A 23,221-nucleotide genomic window follows, 5' to 3' on the forward strand; every position below is an offset into this window, starting at 1 on the left:
GGGTTCATAATGGAGTCAACCTCCATACAGGTTTGGTGAATAGAAGCTGCCATCTCATAATACATACAACCACCTTAAGATTTTTGTATTTCAAAGCAAGCTTCCACTAAGGTCAGGAGAATTCATCTTAACTTTTGCAGGTATTTTAAACCTTCCAAAAACTCACTAATGATAAGAGATTCTTGAATGAAATAAAATTCACTGCCCTCTTGGTATTTTCTAGATAGACTGACAATATTATTCTCCTTATCCTAACTTTTAGAATAAAGGTGGCAAACTCAGAGGAATCATACCAGTATCAGTAACAAAACATAAGACAGTCACTGCAGGAAAACTTTTCTTGATTGCTGTCAGAAGATTCTTCTGTAAGTAATTTTACTAATGTATACATAGTTAGTAATACAAGTTTAAGCATTTCACAAAGAGCACAGTACTTGTAATTTCAAAATCAAATTCATTCCTAGTGGCAATATTCCCTACTTACTCTTCAAGTGTCTAAAATGAAGCTCTTAATACAAAAGGATACAAAAAAATTTCCCCAAACTGACAATTCAAATGTTTAACGATTACTTCCAAGCAAGGCAGGGTGCTAGGCACCATGGGGGATACAAAATGCATTCAGTCCCTTTACAATCTCTATGGGGGAGGGGAGAAAAGAGCCTAATATGAGCAATCATATGACCTCAATACAAAGTAAAATCAATGACTAGTACTGGAGAAGTCATGCAGTTCAAAGCATGGGCATATGATGGCAGTTAGGACAACACATTTTCATAGTTTCATAAAGAAAATCTGCTACATGTTAAAATAAAAAACATGAATTTGAGATTTTTAAAAAATATTTTCTTAGTTCAAATATTCTTCCCAATTTTTAAAAATAAAATATCTTGGAAAATTAGGATTTTAGGACAAAGTGATGTCATGAAAAAAATGGTAGCTTTAACCTACTGGTTAGAAAGGAAAACAGAAAAAAAAAAAAAAAAGCAATATACCACAGAAGGACAGTATGATTATCACACTTGCAAAGTACTGCATTCCCAAAGGTTAAGACAATAAGACATACATTAAAAGCCATTATAGCACTAGTACCATAGTTAATCTTTGAATACCAAGGACAATGACAGAATAAATAGTAAAACATACACAAAACACAGCAATGTGGTAATTAGTCTTATTGTAATTCTCCTGAGCACCATGGAGGGAAAAAATAGTTTCACAAGATCACACAATCTGGTTCCCAGCAGAGTGACAGACACCGGTCTCAAGAAATCAAAAGTAAACAGCCGAAAAATTACACTGTACTTTTAAATGGCATAATACATTCTGCTTAAAGTGGTCTGATTCAGTAATTAACTCGGGTAAGTAAAATTATTACTCTACACACAGAAGACAAAACAGATCCTGGCAGTCCATGGATATAAACTATGATGGTTTCCATTTGACTGCTAGTATTATTCTTAGAGATTCATTTCAACAGACAATTATTTGAGTGCTAACTACACTAAGAGCAAGAGACACAAAGACCAATGAAACAGGTCCTAGCTTGTTCATTCATTCATGCAATAAGTATTAACAGAACACCATTAGAAAATACAACAGAAAACAAGACAGAGAGGGGTACCCACCCTCACAGTGCTAACAGTCTACTCAATAATGTAAGTAGGAATAACTGTATTTAACTTGAGTGAACTTGTTAAGTAACACTCTAAACTGACCTCTCCCCCAACATCACTTCTCTTCCAATCCTTTCAAAGCAGAAGCTATGTGATTTCCTATGCCTCTCGTGTTCTACAGCTGCTATCTTTCTGACTCTCTAATAATGCCTATTCCCCACCCTATCCCTAATAATCTCTTCCTCTTTTAGCATTACCCTATTTGTATTCAAGACACTCTTCCAAATCATACTGTTCATGGTTTGTACAGCTAGTTGAGAGCCTTTCTCTTCTTTCTGACTCCTGTCATCACCCTTAGCAACTCCAACATTCAAAGTAATGGGTTTTCAATTTCTCCTTACAAACTTAAGTTAGAAAAAAGGACAAGGTGGCAGAACAAAACAGTAAGTAGCAATGAAGCACTCAAAAAGGCACTCCTACTAAACATTTCACTCCATCTTTTCCACTTTAATCAGTCTCTTTTTGAAGATCAAAACCCAATAGCTCCTACCACTCATAGAATAAAAGCCAAATACCCTACATACAATGTTTCTCAAAACCTAGTCCAACTAACTTTACCATTCTCATTTCCTTCAAATGCATGTGAAGTCCTTTATGTTCCACTCACACGGATCCACCTAATAATGCTCATACCTATCTACTTTTTAACTCATGCCATCTTCCCTTCCAAGACTATCTTTTGCCTTTGTTCACATGATGACTCTTTTATAATACTTTAAGGTTCATGAAAAGTGACCTCCTCTTTCTACTGTGCCCTGAACTCTTTAGGCAGAACAATTTCCCTTCAAAATCTGATTACCTCACTAAAATTGGGAGGTTTCCTACTGACAGGCATGGTATCTTAACTATTTTGGAGGGGAATATAACACAGTAGAGACTCAGTACCTGTGGGTCTCTGAATTGAATCTGTCTTTGCTAATGAAAATCTTATTCCCTAGTGTTTCTATTAATGTCCTTCGTAATTTACTGCAGTCACTATATTTATAATATATTTTGTACATAAACACCATTTAAAAATCTCTCTACACTCACTCACATGTGCCTAGAAAGAAAGGAAAAACACTAAAAAAGCTTTATTATGAAAGCTAGGTCTGTTTTTACACCAGAAACTAACAAAACATTGTAAATCAATTACACTTCAATTTAAAAAAAAATTTTTTAAAAAGCTGTATCTGTTTAACTGGCCTACAAAACAGTCCACAGCTTACTATAAAATTACCAACTTCGTTTCCACATGCAATTAGTACTACTACATAATCATATAAATTTACCTATGAATAAATATTTAAATCTCTGGTTTTTTCCATTCTCTCTCTATACTGAACAAATAGTTTACATAGAAACACCAATTCCAGCAAATGAGATCCTATATACAAAATATAAACAGTAGGGTATTACTCTACAAGGAAACTTCACAAAGAAAAATTCAAACAAGAAAGTCACTTAAAAATTGAAACTCTTCCCCTTCAAGGCTTCATTTTTCCTACCTGTAAAATAAAGTGCTTAGAATTGATCAGGATTACAAGGCACAGATTCAACTATATAAGTCCAAAATATAAGTTCCAGAAAGATGGGGATCTTTGATATAACGCAAATGCTTATTATCAGTGCCTGGTACGTAATAATAGGTCCTTAACAGGCAGTTTTCTGAATGAATGAAAAGTGAGCACGATGAAGCTCCTCTTATCCTGCCTTCTTCCCACTCAATCAGAGTAAGATGTTACTTGAAGAACAAGATATAAAGACAGACTTTGGAAACCACTGGAACAAATGTTCTTTTTAGCAATAAGAAAAACTGTTCTGGTAGACTTAAAAAGTCAACATTTTTATTCAGCTACTTATCTAAGCGGAGAATAAACTTTCAAAACATAAGAATTGGCTTTTATAAGCTCACCTATGAGGCTGTCATTTTTTTTTTTATTTACTACTATAGACTAATAATTTGGAGAAGGGGCAATTAAGCATAAGGCAAATCTAAGAAACCTGTTAAGTATCACAAAATTGGGATAATAAAGTTCTTGCCACATTAAAACCAAAGAAAGTTTCTCCCTTGACTTAAAGAAACAATTAAAAATGGAAATACTTTTAGTAACCCCAAATTATCAAGACATATAATCATTATATAATTTTAATGCTCATTTAGGCTAACAAAATCAATCCTAGTCTCATTTTATAAATTAATAATCTGAAGTCCAGAAAAATCTAGTAATTTGTTCAGGATTGTTAGTGGCAGAATTAGGCCTAAAGTCCAATTCTCCCTCTACTTTCTATGCAGTACTTTTCCCACTGCATCTACTTCTAAGTTATTTATTATTAAACTTCTATTATTAATTCTATTATTTCTTATTATCATGGAGTACCCAGGAGTGGGCAGAAGAAAAGGCAAGTCCTCCATTACTTTATTATGGGCTTAGAGACATCTATTAAGTTTGAATCTCAAATAGGAATATTCTAAAAGGAGATAATGCCGAACAAAAAAAAAAAACCCTTTAAATATCTGACAATTTTCTCAGTTACACCTCAATAAAGTTGAAAAAAAAAAACAATAAAAAAATGGCTCCACCCTAACCTAACCCTGCCCACAAGTAACAGAACTGATTAGCACTATTTTTGAATTTAAAATTGTCTTTTAACATTAAACACACACACACAATAGCTGTAAAAACCACAACTCTGCTAAACAGACGTCAAAATTACTTCATAATTTAAGATTAGAGCTAAGTCTTAAAGTACAACTAACTAACTGGACATTTTTCTGTCTCCATTGTCATCCTCAATCTACCTGACATGTTTAAGTTCCTCAGGGTTCAGATCTGGAACCCTCTACCCCCACCCCCCCCAAATGATTTCATCTACTTCCAGGGCTCTAATTATCATCTATATGTTCACAATGCCCACATTTACATTTCCAGTCCAAAGTTCTCAGAGAACTAGATTTACATATCTCATTTTGTTGGCATCTTAAAATTAATCTATTCAAATGGAGCTCCTTTTCCTAACTCAAATCTGTATCAAAAAATGGAAGCACCTAGTTGTTCAAGAGCCAAAAACCTAGAGTCATCTTGGACTCTACTCTCTTCCTCATTCCATACAATCAGTCTATCTGCAGGTAATAAGCTTTCTATAACCAAAATGTATCTTGAATCTGAAAAGCATTTCTCTGTCTCCAGTCGCTAGACTGATGTAAATCACCACTATCACTCATCTGAATTATTGGATTATTCTAGCCTATTCCCCTCACTTCAACTCTTAGGCCCTGTAACTTATTCACTACATAGCACCTAAAGAAATATTTTAAAAACCTACATTGGATTTCATTGTCTTGTTTAAAATTCTTGAATGGCTTCCTAAGGTACATATATAATTAAGCAGGAAGCCCTTATAGCATGGCTTCAAGGCCTGGCATGATCCAGCTTCTGCTCTTCTCTCCAACTTCATCTTGTCCCATTCTTTCCCACAGCCAACCCAATTCCCCATCCACAACAAGCTTCCCCGAACCCCAGTTTCTCTAGTCCAGGGACTGGCAAAGGAAGTCCTGCTGTCTTTTTAAAATAAAGTTGTACTGGAACACTGTTATGCCCATCCATTACATATGGTCTGCTGCTGCTCTCATGCTCCAAGAGGAGAGTGAGGAGCTGCATATGGCTCAGAAAGCTGAAAATACTGAGTATCGGGTCCTTTACAGAAAAAAAAATGTTCTATAACCATTCCCTTTGCCAGAATGCTCTCTCATGAGCACCTTCTTATTCTTACAGTCCCAGTTTAAATATCACCAATTCCTCAAACAGCCCTTTCTTGGCCTATGCAGTTCTCATTATTCTTCCCTACTATGCATCCTGTTTTCTTCATTTTGTTTTACAGCTAAACATTTTTTAACTTGTTTATATGTTCCATGGATGTAGAGAACAGATGCATTCTATTTACCAATATATTTCTTACACCCAAGTCCTAGCCTGGCAAATAATAAATACTTTTGAACATTGAATTCTGTGATGATGAATCTGTAAGTATACTTCTGAGGCTTTGACAAAATGACCTATAATTTAAAAATCCTTACAAGTGGAAAGCAGCAGAACTTTTCCTCCAATATAACCATGCTTTTAAAGGTATTTTATTTAGAAAAAATATTAAAGGAAAAAAATCCCTGTGAATTCTGAAATATTTCCATATTTACTGAAATAAGACAAGATTTTTCTTATGATGAGGCATACAGGCCACAACACACCCCACGTTCTGCTTTGGGGTCTTGAGAAATGTCCTGAATTACTTTGGGTCTCAGTTTACTGGGGAAACATTCCTTTAGGGATAGGAAGAATACACTACTAAGAAAGAGAAACAGCATTTAGCTCTTCCTATGCCTGCTTCAATTTTGTGAACTTACTTCCAAAGCCAATAATCAACTACTTTCATCTCAAAGAACTGTCCTCCCTTCAGCTGCCCTCTGGTAGTTTCTATCACTCTGCTTTACCAAAAACGTTCCTCAGAACTATCACTGTTCTCATCTTGAAATCAGAGAACCAACAAACTCTGCACGTAAACACTGTATTTCTTCCAATTCTTCTTCAACGCAAAAAGGTCCTGGCTGTCTATATCATAGCACTAAAAGGTCCACTTCAGTGGAAAGTAATTTCACTTAAAAAAAATTTGTTAGGCAATGCAGTTAACTATTAAAAGCATAGTGAACAAAAAAATGAATGGACCATGCAGTAATGCTTTCAGAACTATAAAAAGGCATATATTCTGTGAGACTAAAGACAGTTTCTTTGACACCACTGAACCCTAAACCATTCTCTTACCTTCCAGTCAAACAGGCAGTACTGATTTCCATGCAAACGACAATTCTTCACATTGTATCAGTAACCTTCCTGAGCCCCATTTGGTAGAACAAATGGAGACTTCTTACACCAGGGACAAACATTCTGGGCTACTGCAAGAAGGCCCTGTCAGCTAAGACTTCCTTTGACAGTGTCCCCTTCAGACAGCAGTACTGTATTTTATGATTTTTAAAGTGTCTTATAAAATAAGAGTAAAAATGAAATAAGATCAATAGAAAATACAAAAATTAAAGCATAGATACTAGCAGAGGTTCAAAAACATAATTCAACTGAAATAAAGAAATCAATAAAAATGCTGATATTGGTACATATCCTAGTCAGAAATTGAGTAGTTTAAGGTGGTCAGATGAGTATTTGTGGAAAAAAAAAATAGAAGAACATTTTCAGAAACTAGTGCTATATTATTTAATATCTGTAAGAGAAATAAATATTTAGTATATGTATTTTTAATTTCTTTAGCATAATCAAGTTGAATATATGTTCTCTGGAGTATTAGAACTGCCTATATTTTGAAGTGACAGTTAATCTTCAAAAACAGGTCCACTTAAAGAGACTTAACAACATGCTGAAGCTCTTACAGTTACCATGGAGTTATTGTTCACATGACTTCAATTTCTACCTAACCATGTTTCAGAGTCCAAAAATCAGTCACTTTTAACACTGACCTCACACTCTGGCCTCCCTTCCTCGCCTCACTTTTTGGATGAGCCAATTCCCAACCAAAGCACACAGCTGCAGATGTTTTTTCTGCATCTGTGCCCAAGCTGCAAAGCACCGCTTCAAAAAAAAAAAAAAAAAAAAAAAAGAAAAGAAAAGAAAGAAAAAACATGATAAATCACACATCCAGGCCAACTCCTACTGAGCTATCTTTCTCCTCACTTGCCAATTCCTTAGTATATTCCCCACAGGAGCTACTCCAAGTCTCTCAACTCACTTTCAGAAGATGCACTGCTTAATTACTAGATTCATGACAGTTTTAGAACTAAAGAATCTCAAAGATATTATTGCAATTCCTTCATTTTAATTATAAATAAATCAAGAACTAAATGTAAAGGACTACAGCTTTACCAACACTGAGTAAATTTACCTGAAGCCCCACACGCACCTTCAATTTCAGCACATTTATTGCACCCTGATCCATTAGTTATGGCTCAGGAGCAGATTTATAGAAAAGTCAAGGACTCAGCCTGAAGCCACACTGCTTGAATACTGTTCCAGCTAGGCCACCTACCAGCTACATGCATCTGGACAAATCACCAATTCTGTGCCACTCAGTTCCTTTGCTTTTTAAAATAGAGGCAATAGGCCCATTGGGCTGTGACCATTAGCTAAGTTAATACACCTAAAAGCACTAGAACTGGACCTAGCACACAGTAAACAAGTTAGTTGGGATCATTATTATGCCCTATAGAATCTCTGGCAAATGACAGCCAGCCGCCCCTCTTCTACCTTTACTTCTCCACTGTTCAATTCCACACTCTCTCTACAACCAAAAATTCAGTTGCTCCAATCTTCTCTCCTTCAACAGCTTTAAGCAAAATTCTCCCACTCTACTTTCCTTCTTTCTTTTGACGCCAAGCTTCTTAAATTAGTCTTCATTTCCCACATCTACTTACCATAGTTTTGAAGAGTCATCCCTTGGCTCTGGGACTTTCATTCTCTGAACTTCAACATGTATTTCTCAGTACGTGCTACCAAATGTCAAATCTTGATCTCTAATTTTCAGTTCCTGCCCAAGCTCTAAACCTGTATATCTCCAAACACATCATATTTCTATTTGGACAGCTTATTACCATCTCACACTCAAATTTCCTCACACGTAAAATGATTCCTAAGGTGCCTTCTAACTATAAAAAATTTCCAATATAATCTAAAACAAAATTTGTCATCTCCTCTACCCATCCCAAATCAGTTTTCCACTATAAGTTCACAGTAATTCTATTTGAGACACCATAATTCTCCCAGTAGCCAAATTCTGCCTAGTCTTACTTCAGAATTTCTGACACTACCACTCATTTCTAGCCTTTTGCAGACTTTTCCAGCTCTTCTGCATCTAGCGTAGCACACCCCCCCAAGTCTACATTTATATCATTCTCATCTTAATCATCTTAAAATATTGTCACATTATCATCCACTTAACAACCTCCAATAAAATCTCCACTGTTAAGTCCAAATTCCTTAGCTTGGCATTTAAGTTGTTCTTCAATCTGTTCCCAAACTTTGCAACACTATACTCCACTAATCCCCATAAATTATTAAACACCTAAGTCAAACTCTACCTACCATCTAAGTTTATTTCTGTATAATCATGTGACATCTGCCATCCTGGGACTCCTTCCACACTGTTCACTTACAGCTCAAATTTTTCATGGCTCAGCTCAATTTCATCCTTTCCCATGAAATCTTACAGCCCAGGGTAATCTCTCCCTCATTTGAATTCCTAAGCCATTTATTGTCTATACAACTCATTTGCCATTTAATTAGATAATGTCTCACATTGTTACTTAAATGTATGAATCATCTCTCATATCAGAATAAAAACAAAAACAAACCCAAGAAGGGACAGTATCGAATCTCTTCACATCTACTATATTTTTCTAGAAAGTTGTACATAGTAGGCATTTAACAAAAAACTGTTGAATGCATGAAGAACACAATCGTCTTGCTTCATGGGATACTAGCTACCTGCTTATGTAACCCCATTTAAGCAAAAAGAATTCTAGAAGGAAGACTAGAAATAGAAAGTGACTATTTTGTAACCATCACAGTAATAATGATTCATGCAAGAATCATCAATGGATGCTAAAATCATCATGAAAGTTTCTTGGGGAACAGGATATTTATACAGTCTCAAAATATATCTGAACAAATTACTTATGAATTACAAAGGGAAAAAAGGTACCTTCACAGTGGAGAAATCTGGCGGACACCAAGTGATCAAAGTTAACATCACCAATAATGGGATAAACTGACATCATGTGCCTCCTGATGTGATGCACTGAGGACACAACATCACTTATGTATTATTCCTGCCAAAAATGCATAACCTGAAACTAGTCATGAGGAAACAATCAGACAAACCAAAAACTGAGGGACAATCTACAAAACAACTGACCTATACTCTTCAAAAATGTCAATGTGCTGAAAGACAAAGAAAGGCTGAGGAATTGAGTGGGTGATCCTGGACTGGATCCTGGATCAGAAAAGAAAACTGCTAACTGCTATAATGGACATCACTGCCACAAAGGACAACTGGTGAATCTGAATGTGGATCGTATTAGATCACAGTTTTATATTAATGTTAAACTGCCTGATTTTGAACATTGTTCTTTGGTTAAGTAAGAGAATTTCCTTGTTCTCAGGAGAAACATTCCAATGTATCTGAGGGTAAATGAATCTAAAATTTACTTTCTAATTGTTCTGCAATAATAATACCAAGATTAGTAATAACATTTACCAACAGAAAGAATGACTAAAATGTGGCAAAATGTTAACTGATAAATCCACAATATAAGAAATCATTGTACTACTGATGCAACTTTTCCATTTTTTTCAAAATAAAATTTAAAAAACAAAGACCCTAATACCACACAAAAACTCTGAAAAGTTTTTATTTATCTGTGGTATTTCACATTTTATCTGACAATCTTAAGGCAAGACATACTTGCAGTGGAAGAGTTTGCTCTATAAAGACATTTGTTCTAAAAAAAAAAAAATACATCTTTTTGGAACAAAAGAACCATTTTATAATGTTAACAGTCCAACACTAATTTGTCTTAAAAAAAAATTCACATTCACTGTAATAAAACTCAGTTAAAATGAACAGTCAATTTCACTTGGTGAAAAGTCTTAGACATTATTTTTCAAACAATGTAGTCTTACTTTATTTTTAAATATACAGAGGAAGTAGAAAAAGCTAAAATGGGCTGATCAAACATTTTAAGAAAAAAGAATAATCTGTAATTAACATATTAATAAACAAGCATTTATAAATTAAAAGCTTCCAAGGTTATATTTGTCATAGATCACAAACTTCACCTCCCCTCAATTATCAAAAATTCTGGTTTAGCTGACTTTAAGTTTTAAGTGAAGTTTTATAATACAGCTATTAATTGATTACTATTTCTACAGACTTCCTGTAACCTTTAAAAATAATACTTCTAGATTCAATATAGTTAGCAACAGTCCTTTAAAGTTGGATACCTTATTTATGAGATGTTCGGTAACAACTTCTCTTAGTCCAGTGTAGAGCTTTTCTCCATGTTTATGCAAAACCATTGTATATGCATTTCTATAGAGCTCCTCAAAACTAAGACCACTGTTATTCTTACGCTGGATTTCTTGAATTGCATTTTTCAGAAGGTCCCAAATGCTGTTTACATATTTTTCATCCATGGTCATCTGTAATATCCAAAAGAGAGAAAGAGACAAAAAAAAAAAAAAAAAAAAAAAAAACCAATGGTTGAAAATCTTTCTGTATTTGTCCATACAGTAAATATTTTATTATATGGCTATGATCATAATCTGCATAACTTACAAGGATGTTAATCTATTTTAACAGAAATAAAGGGATACATTTTTAAAGTTTTTAGAGCTGATATAATCAATTTTTTAAAAATCCTTTTAAGATCTCCCTTCTTTCTTATTTGCAGCACAACCCTCCACTTTAAATAAAATCATAAGCCCTGATGTTAATACTTGCTTTAGCCAAAAGTGTAAGACATCTTTTCCCTACATTTATTTAGTAGAATATAAGCTCAGAGAGATACTGAGGCAGAAAGGGTTCCATGATGAAAAAAACATGGGGCACATGAACATTATTTTCCTCTCCTGAAGGTCTGCAGAGCTCCTTAGCAAATTAAAGATCAAGAGAAGATCTGCAATTAAAACAAAACAAAACAACAATAAAACCACACATTCTGTTTCACCTAGCATTCTCTTATTTTCCTCATTTCTCTGTTTGGATTCCACGGTCTCACTTATCAACCTCAAAACTCTGCTCAATTGTCACTTTAAAATGAAGCTTTAACTGCCCACTCTACTTAAAATAGCAGCCTCCTCCTGGTAGTGACCCTCAAATTCCAACCTCATATTCTTTATTTCTTGTCCTGGCCTCCCTCCTCCCAGTCAAATGTCAGCTCCACAAAGGCAGGGATTTTCTTCACTGATGAATCCCTCAGCCAATAAAATAATACCTGGTATATAACAAGCACTTATACTTGTTGACTGATTTTTTTCACTAATCTCTGACTAAGCAGCCCTTTTTATGCCACATAAAACCTGTAAGTTCTGTGTTTACAACCTGGGAAAACACTGTACCAAGTACTCATCAGCTTCACACATACTTTTGACCTGAAATGGATAAAAATTACTAAGCTCGTAATATCCTCTCCAAAGGCTGGAAGAAACTTTTGGAGGTGATGGATATGTTTACTACATAGATTATGGTGATGGTTTCACAAGTGAATACTTACCTCCAAACTCATGGAATTGCCTACATTAAATATGTACAGCCTTTCATATGTCAATCACACCTCAATCAAGTGGTATTAAAAAAAAAAAAAAGGAATCCCCTCCAAGTCCTAGCCAATGAATATGAATGTCAAGAGGAAGGCGTATGTAGGCAAAATAGTTCTTGTAGTTGCTCAAGCAAAAAAAACCAGCTCAACTCCCAGTCAAGAGGATTCTTAAGTAGATGACTCAAACTGAGTCATTATTCTAATCTTTTCTGGAGAGCTGAAAAAGGAACTCTTTAGAGAACAACTTCTTTCCTATTACTCAAATCTTATTCAAATCCAGGTCTATGAGAGACTTCTTTGAAATGGCCTTAAGAAAATCTACTCTAACATTTAAACTACCACCTATTTGCATCAATATCCTGATAAACAGGACACCATCTATATAAACTATAAATAAAATGTGGCTATTTACAATTTTTCACAAATTAAAGCCACAAGCCAACGTGATAAGGATGGCCTCAAATACTCCATATATATGCACAATGTGGTTTTAATGTGCTGACAGGATATGTATAGGGCTATTAGGCAGACAAAGACACCACCCTTGATGTTAAATAACAAACATATGAAACAGAATATTCAAAACAATTTCAAAGAAAGAGCAAAGTTAATGTGGACTAAAAACCCCAGAGATAACTATACTGCTAACAGTTGAACAAAACTTCAAATGACCTTTTCAGGCTCTATGACATAAGATCCCATGAAATATAGAAAACACACAAAAAGGTTTTTACTCATTTTCTATGAGAAACTAAAGTTTTAAAAATATAAATTAAGAGGCTTCAAATACTGTACAAATACTCTTACATTATAATAAAAGAATCATTTCTCACATATATAAATCAAAAGTTACTTTAAAATCTAAGATTATACGTAGTACTTTCCTCAGTATTTGTTCTTTGCAGACAGAGATGAAGACATGGGACGACAATGTTTATTCTGGTGACTGCTCAGGTACAAATGTTGTCAAACAAAGGAGAAGAAAATAAACCCAGAGAGATTAAATGACTTACCCCAAATCACACAGCTGGAATCAGAACTCATATTCTCAAATCTAGTCCAAACCACTGGACTCACCTCCTATTCCACGACACTTATAGGGTAAAGTGACATTACAGCATGATCACTGATTATCTTAGTAAACATAGTATGGTATGTTAGTCGAGAAAATAGATTTTGCTGTCTGACAGGCCTGGATTTGCATCGTGGATTTGCTAAATTCACAAGCCATGTGACCTTGGGAAAATTACTTAACTCCTCTAAACTTCTATTTCCTCATTTATAAAGTGTATTAATAACAGTATCTATCTCAAGAGAGTATCATGAAAATTATATGTGAGTGTCAATAAAATTTAGCCCAGCCTAGGGCACAGTACAGTCAGCTCTCTTCTCCCACAGAACCCACAGGTACAGAGCCAACTGTACTACGTAATTTTATGTAAGGGCCTTGAACATCCTCATACTTTGGTATCTATGAGAGTCCTGGAACCAATCCCCCACGGATACCGAAGGACTACTGTATAATCCCTCACATATCAACCAAAAATGATAGAATCTACTAAACTCTCTATAGGCAAAAAATGTCAGAAAGAAATAGTTTGCAAGTTTAGCAAATAAACAGATAGTTAACACAAAAGTACGTTAGGAGCACAACTATACTCAATGCAAGTCAGTAAAATGTAGCCTTCTTTCAGAAACAATATTCCTCTATTTATTCTCTCCTATTCATCCAGTGTCCTTTACATCATTTTAATCCCCAGAGCTCTGTCCTTGGTTCTTTTTCACTCTACACTGGATCCCTATTCATTTCCATTCATTATCATGGTTACAACTACTACTCACACTTTTAGGGTTCCAAAATTTACGAGGCTCTAGACTGGCAACAGATTCTGGGGTCTCCTAAAACTGCATATAAAATTTTGCAAACACAATACATACACACTTCTTTTCTGGATAGTGTGTCACTAGCTCTTATCAGATTTCCCAAGAATTTTGGTCCACATCTCAAAGAAGATAAATTACTGGCTTACATGTTAATTGCTCCCAAATCTATACTGTTACCTAGATGTTCCTGCAAAGCCTAAACTACCTGTTGGACATGTCCAACCAAGTGCTCCAGACACAGATCAAATTTATGCCCGCCCCAAATCCCTGGTAAACTCACTCTCCAAACCCACCCAAATCTTCCTTCTGCATTCTCTAATTCAGCAGTGGCAACACAAACCACTTAGTTACACAAGCTGGAAGCATAAGCCTTAATTTTTCTTCTCTCCTCTCTCTTCTATCCTCTCAACCAATCATCAAGTACAATCCAACATCAGGCCCAAGGTATTTCTCAAATATGTTCCCATTCTTTCATCCTGAATACAGCTGTCCTAAAACTTGTATCTAGATAACAGCAACAGCCTTCCAGCCATCATGAAATCTAATAACCTCCTGGAATCTATCTTCCTCAAAATCATAATTAAAATAAACATACGAGCAGCATGCCCCTGTTCAAAACCCAGCTCTCATTAACAACAGTGGGGGACAGTGGGGGGGGTGCTTTAAAAGAAACATAACACTTTATGAACTAGTCTCTGCTTACTTACCTAACTTCAGCTTTCACTCACTACTCCCTGTCTTACACTTACTCCCTGGCAACATTAAACCAAAGGTTATTCCTGTCCACTGTCACATCTCTCCTCCATACACCACCCTCTTGGGTCTTCTTCATACCCTCTCTTCTGCCTCTTCTTTAGCTGATTCTTTATATGGCTTCTGAGCACACCTCAGGTGTCATATCCTCCAAAAATCTCTCCCTGACCTCTTCAAGCAAAGCTAGCAACTCCTTCTTAGCTCTTTCATGACACCCGGGTTATACCTCTCACTACACTTCCATTCTGCTCCACAATTATGTTTGTGAAATTTTTTCTTCAATTAGACTATGAGATACTTAAGGGACTGTGCATTTTTCTTCAATGTCACTTAGAAGGCTGTAAACAAATGTCTGGGGAATGTTGTTTTACCCAAGTTGTATCAACACAACTTTGAAAACATGAACATTTGAATTACTAAGCACAATGATATGGAAAAATATTTTGAGTTTATTACAGCAATTAATTTAATTTTAAGATAATGAAATACCTGTTTCAAATAGAAATAAAGTACAATGATGTATAAGCAAAAGCCTCTCAAATTTCATATATTAAGTAGTATTTTCAGGTTTTCCCATTCACCTAACTAAACGCCTCAGAAGACTGCTTAATCATTAATTTTATTAATAAATGTTACCTAGGAGGAAAATGGTGGATAGAATAGGCTCTTCAGCAGAAGATCCATAAGCTACAATCTTTCCCTATATCAAACAGGCCTAAAAAACAATACACTGAAGGAAATTAAAGTGCAAATTCCTACATATACACGCTTTGGTCTTGGCATCAAGTGAACATGCCAACAACAGCAGCAACATAATTATGTTACTGATGAACTTTAATTTCTCACCCATCCTGGACAGAGAACACAACATTAACTGTTAATGACTGTTAAAAGGACTAAACGTTAAATTCTAATGTCATCAATATGTTAACCATAAAAACACCAGTCTATATACTTCACTGAAAGTCATTTAAAGGCCCTAACATTATGTACATTCTTAAGAGTAATAACAGTCTTTTAAAGTAATATTCCAAATTATCTGAGCAGGATTTTAATCCCATTGATGAAATTTACTTACTTAGGCTGCAAGATTTACTCAGGAAGGGATCTGGTTAACAATCCTTCATTAAAATAATAAAATGATAAAATGTGCACACACATATGTCTGCTAATTATTTAATGTCTGCTAATTATTAGTTATGTACTGTATTCTTTCCCTGAGAAGCTCTAGTTACAAAGTGTTCAGCAAAGTAAATTCATTTAGCAAAAGAAGGAAAAAAAGCTCTTTTTGAAGGAAAGATATAATTGAGTATTCTTAAATGCCCATGGTTTAGTGAGAGCTTTCAGAAACCAAATCAAGACTTTATTATTTAAAAGTGACCTTCACCCCTTACCTTCTCCTAATCCAGGATTATAATTCCCTCATTATTAAGTATCAATAACAAAAATAACACTAACAATCTTTATTTTCTTTGACAAACATCTCTGGTTTTTCATCTACATTACTTTAAAATATAAAAACATAACTTCCGAAATGCTGCATTTAAAAGGATGTCAGTCTATTACATACTTACACATCTTGAAGGTTCTGTAATTACTAAGAGTTGGAGAGAACTACAGCATGAGCCAATTAAAACAAGAATGAAGAGAACTGTATTCTTCACATCCACTACAAAGGACAAGAAGTCTTTAGTCCCCTGTGAATAATTTTCTATAAGAAATTTAGAACAGGGTGGGTGGGGGAAAAGGGTGAGAATTTGAAATTCCAAGCAATTCAGAATGACACAGCTAGAAAAAAAATAAACAAGGGAAAATGCTTGATCTTAATTTTGAGTTTCAGCCTCAAAAAAGTTGCTTTGGTACAAATATTTGAAGAATGGCAATATTCTAGACAAATACAACTAAGCCATAAACGACAGAAGGATGCTCCCTCCTCCTGATTATAAGCACCTCAGAGTAATATACTGTTTCTCTTCCCTTATTTTATTGTATCCTTTACAATACATGGCATGATGCTTAGATGATTTGAATGCAGTCCAGTTATAGTTAATAATGATGATGATCTTATTTGATGACCAATGGCTATGCAATGACTTATGACATCAGCAATAATCCCATTTACCCAACAGTTAATCTTTAAACATTCTCAGCCATCAAAAATATAGCCAAAGATCCAAGCTTTGAGGAAAACAGCTCAGTGGAATATACTCAGACTTTGGGCAAGTTAATTTAACTTTCCAAACTTCACTTTCCTCATCTGCTTGTAACAAGAGAAATGGGAGATGATGTATTATGTGGCAATTAAGAAAGTTTGTGAAAGTATCTGACACACAACACTTGCTCAATAAATTTCTTTTTTTCTTTACTACACAGAAGAGACATTCAACCTTATGTAATGACTTAAACCTGAACATAAAGTTAAGCCTGCTGATGTCTGGTTAACTGGTTTCTCTTGATTAAAAGTGAGGATAAGATGGGAGTGGAATTGTGCTGCCAAAGTAATGACTGATGTCAAGGAAGGAGAAAAAGATTATCAATTAGAAGAGCCTATTAGTCTGGGACAATGCTGTGAAATCAAACTCAGTCTGATCTACATTCAAGTGGCCTCTAATATCACTATATAACAACAGCAACATTTATGAGAAAGCTACATCATCAACAGAAGGTTCAATTATTTTAATCTGCATTTCAGTTCTCAACATGAGTAGGTTTTTCAAAAATCAATTAGAAAATCTGGAAAATTTCTGTCAAAGACATAAGGCCAAGCTTTCAGATTAGCCTACTAGAAGTCCAGTGAAGTCACAAGTGACTTAAAAGTACTTAACAATATTCTTTCAACTATATCTCTGCGAGTGACTTTTGCATATATTAAAAATGTATGTGTAACATTTCATAGTCTGATGATGACCACAACAAATACGATGCAATCTTAAGTATTCTCATTAAGTCAAGAAGCTTGTCACTGTCCTTTTGGTGCTGTTTTCACCGATAAAGAGATGTTACTGGGCACCATGAAATATCTTTTATCCAGAGAATACAATATTTAACTTGACTAGAACTCTTCGAACAATTAGAGACCCTCACTATTAAGTAAATAAGTTATTACATCTACAAGATCAACACTTTAAAAATAATAAAAACATGTGCTGTATTTCCCAACATACTACTAAATCCAAAATATTACTAGTATCAGCTACACACAATCCAAAGAAAGAGAAAAAAAAAATGTGAAACAGTGTAATTGCCAGTTTTGTCTCTGAATGAACCTAACTAAACCAAATGTGATATGACAGCAAAGGTCTATAATAGGAAATTTTTACAAAAACCTGGTATCAAATTTCAAAATTTCTCTAAAACTAACAGATTACTCAGAAAGAGGTAAGAACACAGCTAACTTTCCCACTACTTCATATTAGGATTTAACAATCAACACTGAAATACACCATTCTTATTTTTAAGAGAATTCTAAGGCTGAAAAGATAAGTGACTTTTGCAAAATCACACAAAATGTTTTAGGCCACAGGAGAACACACAAGAATTCAGCTCCTAGACTGAAATTTTGAAAGCTGTAATGAGCCTAAGAAAATCCCAAATTAAAATCTCTTCATTTTACAAATGAGGAAACTGAGGCTAAGTAGCTTATCCATGATCTCTCAGAGCAATGAAGGAATCCACATGTCCTTAGCTAAGCTAAGTATCCTTCCATTACACTGTGTCAACTCAAGTCACCTGGGTATTTGGTATTAAGAAATCATTTTATAATTGAATAGCCTAGTACTAACACTGAATTATTAAGCCTATCTGCTTATTTCAGTTTGTTCTAGAGAAAAGAGCTTTTAACCAAAAATCAGGCTTCTAGTCATGGTTCTTCCATAAATTCAAGTCATGAGCAGTTGGGTAAATCACCCTCTCCAGTCCTATGCTTCCCCATCTATTAAATAACATTAGAATAGATCCTCTCTGAAGTCCTTTTTAGCTTTTAAAAATTAAAATATGAAAACAAATAGGAGTAAACAAATCACTTGTTTATTTGGCTAGTGATAACATTCATCAGAATACACTTCTTTCAGGTCTCATTTGCATATTCCACGAGGAAAAGTGAATTACAGTATCTGATCTTTGTACTTCAAAACTCACTTCATTATTTAACCTACTACTACTAAGCATATTCTGAAAGACACAAAAAATTAAAGATTATATTAACGTATTTAAACATATTAACTTTAAGGAATTACTTTTTCTAAACATATATTTAACAAGATAACTTTCTAACAACTGAAAAAAGTTTCAAAACGTGTATTATTGGTCTTTAACTTAAAAATTTAAAAAGTGTTAACTTAGAAATATGTCACTAAATATATCTTCCTTATGGGTTATGATTTTGACTGCTTTAACCAAGTCCATACAAACTAGGACCCCCTTAAGCAACTTATATACTCAAATTTTACTGAACAATACAGACTTCAATTGATTCAAAGTTTTTATAACTGTATTCCTTATGAGAGGTGCATATACCTTGAATCTTATGAAGCTTAAGCTTGCAAAAGCTCCTTCTAAGGTCGGGAAACTAATTTTGAATTCTTTTCATAAAGAGAGCACTGCACTGTGTAAGCCTCAGGGGCCCTGGATCTGTCCCTGGGGAGTCATCTAAATGGCAAGCTCAGAATTAACTTTCCAATATATTCCTATTAAGGAAGTAAATACTCCAGAATCTAGCAATTTCTTCACAGAAAATAACTAAGGCATTGTGGTGTAATAGAACATGAATTTTTGAGTCAGACACACCTGGGATCTGAATTCCAGCTCTGCCCTTCCCTAGGTGTATATGTAACATACACATTTTACTATGTCTCTCTTGAGCCCCTGGACAGATTATGAAGAAACAACATCTGAAGACTGTTGTGAGGAACTGAGATAATTATAGTTCAAAGTGCTTAAAACAGAGCCTAACACAAGGTGGACATTTAACAAGTTGTAGTTACTAATTCTATAAAGCAACATCTCATACTATTAATAAACTGGAAAAGAAAAGTGAAAAAGAATTTTTCATGATTACTTTCAAGAGGATAGGGCAAACTCAAGAGGCTAAGTGTCACTCAGTTAAGAGCTTTAGATAAGAATGACTTACAATCAGTATGCTAAAGAATTCCTCTTAGCAATGATGGCTTGCATTTACAGAAAAGCATCTCTAAAGAATCTTATATTTTCGTGAAGTAGCTAAAAGATATTCCTTTAAAGTCTATTCATTTGCTTAGCAGTAACCTTTCTCATCTAAAGAGCAAATTCAGGTCCATTCCTTTTTCAATTACTAAATAAATGAAAGTGAAGTTAAGAAAACTTACTTAATTACATTTTCAACTTTAAAAATGACTTAAAAATAAAGGAGTGCTTTCTAGCAGTAAAAACTCTGGATTAGGGGTTAAGGCAACTACAGGATCAGTTCTCGATTTCCTATTAACTGTGTCAACTTGGGAAAGTAGGACTCTTCTAGACTTTAAAAAGCCTGGATTAATGACAGTGGTTTTAAAGCAATGGTTAGAGAACTTTTTAAATGAAATCTTCTATACAAAGAGCAAAGTATAAACTGCTCTAAACGATTAGAGGGAGATTTTTGAAAATACCTACTCCACTCCTCCTAGACCTCCTGGGTCCCTGGAGACCCTGTAAGAGTTTGAGAAAACTGTCCTATATGAAACATATTACTTTTAGTTGAAATTACTGACTTTCTGATTAGAAAATTCTTCTGTCTGACGGATGCCACTGTTTGTTAGCAAGCACTTTCTGATATTATCTCTTTTAATCCTCCCAATTAATCTGTGAGAAAGGTTGCTAAAATTCTCATCTTAAAGATGAGAAAAACTAGAGTCTGTCAGTTCATTCATTCAACACTGCTGGATACTATTGTGTGGCACTGACAAAGATCAATACAAAAAGCCCTGCTGTCTCCTCTGAAAAAAAACCATGTTCTAATAAAGGAGATACTATTTTTTGTAGATTTTTGGCTATGAAGGGAGATAGTATGGTAGTTGCCATGATAGGGAAGAAAGAAAAAGGAACATCTTCTTTATCTGAGACCTGAGGGAAGAAGTCAAGAATGAGTAAGGATACAGGTTAAAGAATAATATAACTGAAAAGGAAGAAAGCTGAAGGAACTTACACAAGACAACATTAGTAGCTAAGTTTCTTGAAAAAGAGAGGTAAGAGAATTCTCAATTAAGAGCTTCTGATTAAAGTGAGAAATAGCTCATGTAAGAAAGTGGAAAGGGAGCTTACCAGGGACACAAAAAAATTGCTCAGAGGCACTCGAGTCCAGTTAAGTTAGAGACCACAGTCTCGGAATTGTCTCCCGGAGTGCACAACAATCTAAAAAATATGAGCAGTGAAGGCAGATGAGTGAAATGACTCAAGAGGCTTTTTGCTGATATTTCTGGCCTTGCTCTGGGGAGGTAGTAGGAAAGAAGTGGCAACTAGTAACAGGCACCACAGCTTGGGAGAATGAAAGGGGTCTTCTTGAAATCTAAGAGCACATTAATGTGAGAAGGACACAAGCAACAAGCAGGACAGAATAATTTAATAGTAATAGCTTGCATTTATTTATAATGCTTACTATGTCCTAGGCACTATTCTAAGAACTTTACATGTATTAATTTTACCCTTACAACCACCTTATGAGGTACGTACTACTGTCTTCTCATTTTTACAAAAGAGGAAACAGAGGGTAAGTGATTTGCTCAAGTCCTACACCTAATACATAAAGAGCTAGGAAAGAATGTAATACTGAAGTTAAAAGATGTCCGAAGTGGTGGGATGACAAGCTCCAAGACAGAGTGAAGATCACTGTAATACAGAAAAGGCCAGATCTCTTTAATCATCGTTGTATATTTAGTGCCAGACCCCTAGCAGGAACACTGAATAAATATATTTTAAAACAAATTAAATGAATGACTCTGCCACACATGCAATGGATAAAGATCTAAACTAGCAAGAACGTCTGTGCAGAAGGTATTAAAGTCTTCAGTGACTAAGGGAGCATGTGTTAAGAAATTACGAGATGGTCACAAGAAGCACTCAAAAGAGTAGTTCACAAGAGCCCAAGCCATAAAAGAGGATGATAGATGTGGCAATAAATGGCACCTAGGCCCAATGATGCAAGGATTATAAGGAAACAGACACCTCAATTCAAGAAGATGAGCCTGTATCCTCAAGGCAAAGCCAAACCTCAGATGAAAAGAAGGTAAAGAAAATTCCCCAAACAGGCTGATGATACAGAGTAGTCAGTCTGCAGTGGGACGAGGGCTGTAGGCTGGTCGGAAGGAGTCACGGTGAAGGGAGTGAAATGCAGAGTACAGCTAGTAAACAGAAAAGACTAGACATGAGATTAAGTCTTCTGACAGGCAATCCAAGGTTACCGCCACGGCATACTGCCTTGACTTTCAAGTCGTTGTTGTTTTAGGAGATGAGGCTGATTCACCTTTCAGATCACTAATGACCTACAATTTAAGGCTTCACTTGTAGTTGCAAAGAGTTCAAACATCTCGGAGTACTACCTGCATCGACTTATCTAAGGACTAGTTTCTCACTTAATCATTCACTAACTACCTACACTATGTCAAACACTAAGTACTTTGTGGTTCAAAAGGGTGTCTGATATAAGCTTTGGGCAGGGACAACAGCCTAGTTGATGAGTGAAACAAAAAAAGAGGGTGGAGGAGAAAGGGAAGAAAAAAGGATGGAAATAAGAAAACCAAAACGTACTTTTAGATGAACACCATGTACATATTAGAATGCACATACCAAATGAGTGTTTACTCCTTCAAAAAAGTAACTCCGCAAAGGTTACACTTACTCCAATGACATGTAAGAATCATTATTGAAACTTCTCTTTTGAGTCTACTCCCCACCTCCCAAGAGCCAGTGGAATTCTCTTAAATCAGAGCAGACCTATATCCTTTGAGACTGATTTTTTAGTGTGGTTCACAAGTTGACTCTGTAAGCTTTTCAAAATGTAAGTTCTAAAAATAAAGCACCAAAAAATGGCAGCATCACTAAAATAAGTATACAGTATTCCAATAAAACTACCTGCAAAAATAACATTCAAATTGTGGCAAAAAAAAAAAAAAAGCATAAACTGTGGCATAATCATGGCTAAATGCAGGCATAACTACCAATAGTTAACCGTGTGCTAGGTGCTCTTTTAATGCTTTATTTTCTTTATCTCACAAGAACCCTGTAAGGTAGGTCCTATAATATTCTCATTTTACAGAAGAGGAAACTGAGGCTAGATGAGGTTAAGTAACTTGTTACAGATAACACAACTAGAAAGAGGTGGAGCTGTCAAACGCTGGCAGTCCAAAGTCCACATGCTTAACTATTATGCTCTCAGTCTTTACCTTTTAGTCATACTTCTAAAACATATGTTGAACACTCTTGATGAAAAACTAAATGAAAATTCTCTATGGACTATCTATGGTTTTATTCTTACAAGCAGGCAAAGAAATGCAAATTAAAGCATTATTTTTTTACCTATGAAATTAAAGACATAATATGTTCGCTAAGA

General features: G+C 35.0%; 1 protein-coding gene across 3 annotated transcripts in view; it reads right to left on the reverse strand.

Annotated features, from left to right (window-relative positions):
• CUL3 (cullin 3) overlaps positions 1 to 23,221 on the reverse strand; it is an 89,188-nt gene that overhangs the window by 60,212 nt on the left and 5,755 nt on the right. The window contains exon 2 of one of the 3 annotated variants that reach the window (XM_074364394.1): positions 10,712 to 10,909. The exons of 1 other annotated variant lie outside the window; for it this stretch is intronic. In XM_074364394.1, the coding sequence (XP_074220495.1) occupies positions 10,712 to 10,909 (198 nt within the window). Of the gene's footprint in view, positions 1 to 9,410; positions 9,515 to 10,711; positions 10,910 to 23,221 lie in introns of those variants that run through there. One more of the 3 variants, XM_045512101.2, reaches the window with a different exon arrangement.

The sequence above is a fragment of the Camelus bactrianus genome, chromosome 5 (assembly GCF_048773025.1).
Source record: "Camelus bactrianus isolate YW-2024 breed Bactrian camel chromosome 5, ASM4877302v1, whole genome shotgun sequence".
NCBI lineage: Eukaryota > Metazoa > Chordata > Mammalia > Artiodactyla > Camelidae > Camelus > Camelus bactrianus.